Source organism: Octodon degus, unplaced genomic scaffold, assembly GCF_000260255.1.
Source record: "Octodon degus isolate 3935 unplaced genomic scaffold, OctDeg1.0 scaffold00019, whole genome shotgun sequence".
Classification (NCBI taxonomy): Eukaryota; Metazoa; Chordata; class Mammalia; order Rodentia; family Octodontidae; genus Octodon; species Octodon degus.
The window spans coordinates 20368122-20374121 of NW_004524595.1; the positions used below are offsets into that span (position 1 = coordinate 20368122).

Sequence of the window (6000 nt, forward strand, 5' to 3'; positions counted from 1 at the left end):
GTGGGCAGTGCTGAACCACGTCATCTCACATATGCCAGAAAACAACTCTTGGAATTGAAAGTATTATTTTTGTTCTATAGAAGATTCTGAAGCTACTGGTCAAGACTTAAGTAGCATTTCCAGTATACTAGTAAGGGATAGTTTGGATCACATATTACAGAAAACCTAAAATAAAAGATGACCAGAGATGAAAGGCCAGGGTTGGCATAGAAGTTGTATAAAGTGCTGAGGACCAGTTCCTTATGCCTTTCCACATTTTGCTATCCCTGGTGTAATCCTTGTCTTCACAGCCCAGGATAACTACAGATAGCCAGCCCATCACTACATGCATAGGGCAGAGTGAAGGAAGGGACACTACAAACAAGACACAGAGGATACATGACTACTGTATTTTAAGGAGATTTTTCTAGAGCCTCCAGTCACATGGCTACAGCTAGCTGCAGTGCAGGCTGGGAAATGTAGTCCTAATTATGGAAGGCCATATTTCTGTTACTAAGAAAAAGGAAGCATATATTCAGTGGCAACTGAATAGCTCTTTGCCTTACTCAAGGCCATGTTTGAGCCCCAAATAGAGCCCAGGCCTGTCTCTAAATTCTGTGCTCTTAATCACCATGTTATGCTGACTTAATGTCTCCACATTTGTTTCCTTGTTTGTTCACTGTTCTTTGAAGCAAGGTCTTGCTTTGTAGTGAAGGCTGTCTTCAACTCATTGTGTAGCCCATGGCAGTCCTCCTCCCTCCCTCCCAAGTTGCTGGGATTACAGGCATGTATCCCTACATCCACCTACATCCCTATGTTTAAATGAGCATAATAGAACCATGAACCATCTCAGAAGCTGCAGGACCCTTCTGAAGTCATGTAGACAAAGGTCTTGCTAGGTAGTACTCTCTCTTCACCTTTCACCTAGCAATAGGAAGAACATGGTGGGATGTTTCCCGTTCACTTCTGAAGCTTCTCCATTAATGCGGCTGAACCTGTGTGCTTCCCTCCTAGGCCCGACTGCCTGTGAAGTGGATGGCACCAGAAAGCATTTTCAACTGCGTGTACACATTTGAGAGTGATGTCTGGTCCTATGGGATTTTTCTGTGGGAGCTCTTCTCTTTAGGTACTGACGATACCTCATTAGATTCAGAACATCTTTTAAGTTTGTAGTAGTACCCTGCTTGCTTGCAGTTTCTGACTGTGATTTGCCACCTGTCTGCCGCAGGAAGCAGCCCCTATCCAGGAATGCCGGTCGATTCCAAGTTCTACAAGATGATCAAGGAAGGGTTCCGGATGCTCAGCCCTGAACATGCACCTGCTGAAATGTAAGGCCGAGAAGAATATTTTTCTTCAGATAACATTTCCCCTTTTAGTTTTCTTTTTAAAGACAGAAACCCAGATGTTGAGGGTTTTCAGTAGTGCAATTTGAAATGTCATTCGGCTTCTTTTGTGACACCCTGATCAAATGTCATTGCTGTAGGGTTTTTTTTCATAATCTCTTTTTGCCAAGAATTTAGAAAGTCTTGACAGTATCTCATGCAGCGTTTTATACACGTGCCGCTTCATGTGTCCAGGTGCACAGCCCTGGACTGTTAGGAAGTTGTTGTGGGATAGGCACTGGAAGGCAGGTGAAGGTCATGAAGGAGTGACAGTTGGTGACTGTCGTTTTGCAGGTATGACATAATGAAGACATGCTGGGATGCTGATCCTCTAAAAAGGCCAACATTCAAGCAAATTGTCCAGCTCATTGAGAAGCAGATTTCTGACAGCACCAATCATGTGAGTACCTGGCCAGGCCCCAAATCTGCCTCCATCCACTTCCAGATGTGTGGTCCTCAGGACTCAAGGCCAATGACCCATGGCTCCCCACTTCCCTCCCTGGTCTGTGCTATAACTTGGGCTTCAGAGGTGACTAGTTGGTTTGTTTCTGCTCAGCCCTCCTCTTCTGAGACAGAGAAGGCTGCATGAGGGGGTGGAGGGGGCTTTGTGCTCAAAAGTGTGGGCATGACAGCTCCCATGAGGACTGGCTGCGCTTCTCCTCTGCCCTATATGCAGATCCAGGGGTTGCTGTACTCTCCCCTCACCGGTCAAGGCCACTCATCCTTGAGAGGGCTGGTGTGCTGTGAACCAGAATGAAAGGCGGCTTGTTACTGCGATGAAGTCGGCCTCCTGTTCACACAGCGCAGCCAGCACATGGCAGTAGTTGTCAGGCCCACAAGCCACAGAGAAGCGGGAGGTGTTTGAAGTTGCGCGATCCCGCCCAGTGTTTTAGGGGAGGGAGGGATGAAAGTTCAAATCTATTTCCTCCCCTGCTTTTAAGGAAGAATTTACGATCATTACTTTGATTCAGATTTTTGTAGGTTGCTATTTTTTTTTTTTTTTTCTGGTCTGTATGCTTGGAGCTTTCTTTTCTAAGAGCACACCACTGTACTGTGAGGTTGCAGCTTGCTCTGCGGGGCGTCAAGGCATGTTTCAAATGAAACGGTATTTTCCATCCAAATGCTTGGATTCCCAACTGACGACCCCTGGAAGAGCCATGGGTTTCTTAGCAAATTGCATGAGCGGTGGGGGTGCAGTTGACCATAAGGATTTGTAAAACGTTCTCATAGGTTAGGCAATGTTTGTCACCAAATGGGTCCCATCAGCAAAGCGAGGCTTGCAGACGTCTTCCTGCCACTTCTTGTGTAAACTGATTTCCTTGGGGGCAACGAGGAGTAAAGCAAAGCTTGTATTTGTTTCATCATTATGATGTGGGTTTTATCCACCAAGGCCTTGTAAACTGCTTCTCTTCACGAGTCCGTGTCTGTTATTCATGATTCTGAAGCTCCGCGTGCCCCTTGCTGCTGCGGTGTGTATGTCATAGGGATTGCCGTATTAATTGTGGCCTTGTTTTCCCAGATTTACTCCAACTTGGCCAATTGCACCCCTAACCCAGAGAACCCCGTGGTGGTGGACCATTCTGTGCGGGTCAATTCAGTCGGCAGCAGCGCCTCGGCCACTCAGCCTCTCCTTGTGCGCGACGATGTCTGAGCAGGAGGACCATTTGGGGTCATTTCTGTCCCTGCGGGAGCGATGATCCTGTTCTGTTGGCGTCTGTGATGGTTATTTTGTTTCCCTCTGACTTGTGTCCTGTGCCAGGGTAGTGGCGCCCCCATAACCCTGTCCTTATGAGCACACTTTAGTGACTGATGATTGTCTTGTCATCAGCCACCAGCCCATCTAACTGTATATATTCCCAAAAGCAAAGTAGCTCCTACTGTATACAGAAAAAAAAAAATCCGACTTAGAGAATCTAGGGAGGATAGGATGGGCTAGATGCCCAGATTTCTTTTCAGTGCTTCTCCATTTCTGTTTGAAAAGTATGGTTGGTTGTTTATTTGAATAAGTAGAAGTACTCACCTTTGGCCTAAAGAAAGAATTTAGGATGATACAAAGATGTGTCAGGATGGGCAGTTGAAGCCCAAGTCCTTTACATGGAAATGGAACTTGATTAGAACATAGGACACAAATGGCAAGATCCAGGTTTGTGAAATCTAACATTTCATGCTGAGAATGGAACCTAGGCCAAGAAAAATGCCCCTGAACCTGAAATAAGCACACTGCTGTGGACCAGTACATGAGCTTTTGTATACCTGCCCTGGTTTTTAAATAGAATTGACTATCAGGAGTTGAATTGGAGATGAGGCCTCCCTAGCCAGTGTCTGTATATACTCATCTATAGATTGTGCATGATCATGCACTGGGGGGGGAGCCCACAGGTTTAGTTTCTGAGTACAACCCTAGCATTTTGTCTGCTGTGTGCAGGAATAGATTGAGCCATACAGATTTGAAGGAAAAAGTTAATACTGTTTTTTCATATTTAAGGAAAAAAATGTAACTGCCAAGCGTAGTCCCAACAGCAAGAAACCTCCTCTTGTAGCCAATGAACTTGCCCTGTCGATTGTCTGGAACAAACCTGGCGACTTCAGAATAGCATTGTGCTCAATGGACTTGGTGCTGTTTGAAGATGTGACCGATTTCCCACATGATTCTGCAGTGCTCTGTTAGTTTGGATTTTTGTGTAGCAGGAAGTAGAAGTTAGATTCAGCCTTCTTTACAGATGTGTCCTGGACGTTGGGCCAGTTCTCACTCTGTGTGTGTGTGTGTGTGTGTGTGTGTGTGTGTGTGTGTGTGTGTGTGTGTAGATGCGTAGATGCATTTGAAGGGATGCTTTTCCCAAGTCCAAGAGGGTCCCTCAGTGCCCAAGAAGTAACTTGGCTTTCACCATTAGTCCTGTGTGTCTCCACACAGCTGCCTGGAACAGCTTCCCAGAAGCTTGCATAGAAGCTTGCAAAAGTGGAGTGCTTAGGGACCTACCTGTATGCAGTCCACATGCACTTAAGGCACTGTTATTTATACTGAGCATACTGTACCCATTCCTTCGACCTTATGTAATACTACCATTCCACCAAAACATATACAAGTGTTACCCTTAGGCTGTAGCCTGGATCTTATTCTTGGTAGTTTACCTTCTTTCTTCCCCCTCTCCTCTTTGCTGCCTACTATAAGAGGTAAATATGTACATGGCAAGATTTGTGTGTTGTCTTGCAAGATTCAGGTATGTTGCCTCCACGGTTTTCCCTTATTCGCCCCTTAGACTACAGTTAGAGCAGTTTGTCCATTAATCCAGAAGTAACCATTTGCACTGGAGTTCGATACTCTCGCACCTTTCCAAAGTTAGCAAGTTTTGGGGTTGTGTTGTCATGTAAAAGATTGTTACCATTCGCCATACTTTGTCTGAAAAACTCCTTTGTGTTCCTCTTGACTTTGATTATGGTAAGAAAAGATAATTGTAGATCTCTAGGTACTTCAGGGGCACTTCATTGAGAGTTTTGTCTTGGATATTCTTGAAAGTTTATATTTTTATAATTTTTTTTTACATCTGATGTTTTTTTGCAGTTGCTTAATGTTTGAAATTATTTTGTGGCTTTTTTGTAAATATTGAAATGTAGCAATAATGTCTTTTGAATATTCCTAAGCCCATGAGTCCTTGAAAATATTTTTTATATATACAGTAACTTTATGTGTAAATACATAAGCGGTGCAAGCTTAAAGGATGTTGTGTTTTCATGTGTTTTTTTCCTGATATGTTGTCCAATTGTTGACAGTTCTGAAGAATTCTAATAAAATGTAAATATATAAATCAAATGAGTTTCTTTTTCTTTCTTAAAATACATCCACCCTTGCAGAAAATTTTGTACCCAGTCTGTATAAAATACATTCAGGACTATCAACTCATACTAGAATTTATGTGCTTGAAGATTCGATACTATAATTTTTACTATGCATTACATTTTCTCATTTTTATACCCTAGGGCTTTATTTAAATTGAAAAATTAGTAAATATTTTGAAAATTCAGACATAGCTATGATTTTTAAGTTGATTCTTAGGAAATGACCATTTTTGTTGGCAAAATAACAGCAATTTTCATGTGGTCCAATCTGATGTAGCTGGCAGGTTTCCTAAAAGAAACTCTAAAAATTAACTTGAAATAGTAAAGTGGTGGCCAAGGTTGACAGCAGCAGTACTAAAAAAAGGGTTTAGATTCTTATTGCCTTGGATTCTGAAGAGAAATAATTTCATCATGAACTATTCCTGTTCTTTATCCTTTTTACTGGCTTCTAGAATAAAGTTCCATCACTTATTGGAGGTTGGTACATTGTGCCTTAGAGTTATGTACTGACCTGTGGCTGGAGCATCTTATAAGACCAGAAGGTTCTAGACTTTTGGAACTTGGACAGGCATTGTGTTCTCCCACCACCTTACGGCCTATAGTCCTATTAAGAAAGGATCAGGCACCCAAACACCATTAGCCTCTTTTGTAGAGATAACATCTATACCCACAGAAGTATCTCCTGCAAAGAGTGAGAGGCGCTAAACAATGACTTGTAATGAAGAAGAATCCTTTTCAAATCAGGAGGGATTTATGTGCCTGGGGATGTACCAGGTAATCAGGAGAAAACAGATCCACATTTTAA

The 6000-nt window shown here is 43.0% G+C and overlaps 1 protein-coding gene across 7 annotated transcripts in view; it reads left to right on the forward strand.

Moving 5' to 3' along the window:
• Positions 1–5158, forward strand: part of Kit (KIT proto-oncogene receptor tyrosine kinase) — an 81779-nt gene extending 76621 nt beyond the window's left edge. For all 7 annotated transcript variants that reach the window (XM_023710918.1, XM_004627513.2, XM_023710919.1 and 4 more), the window contains exons 18-21: positions 994–1105; positions 1208–1307; positions 1656–1761; positions 2881–5158. In XM_023710918.1, the coding sequence (XP_023566686.1) occupies positions 994–1105; positions 1208–1307; positions 1656–1761; positions 2881–3012 (450 nt within the window). In that variant the 3' untranslated portion in view covers positions 3013–5158. The remainder of the gene's footprint in view (positions 1–993; positions 1106–1207; positions 1308–1655; positions 1762–2880) is intronic.
• Positions 5159–6000: the final 842 nt, after the last annotated feature.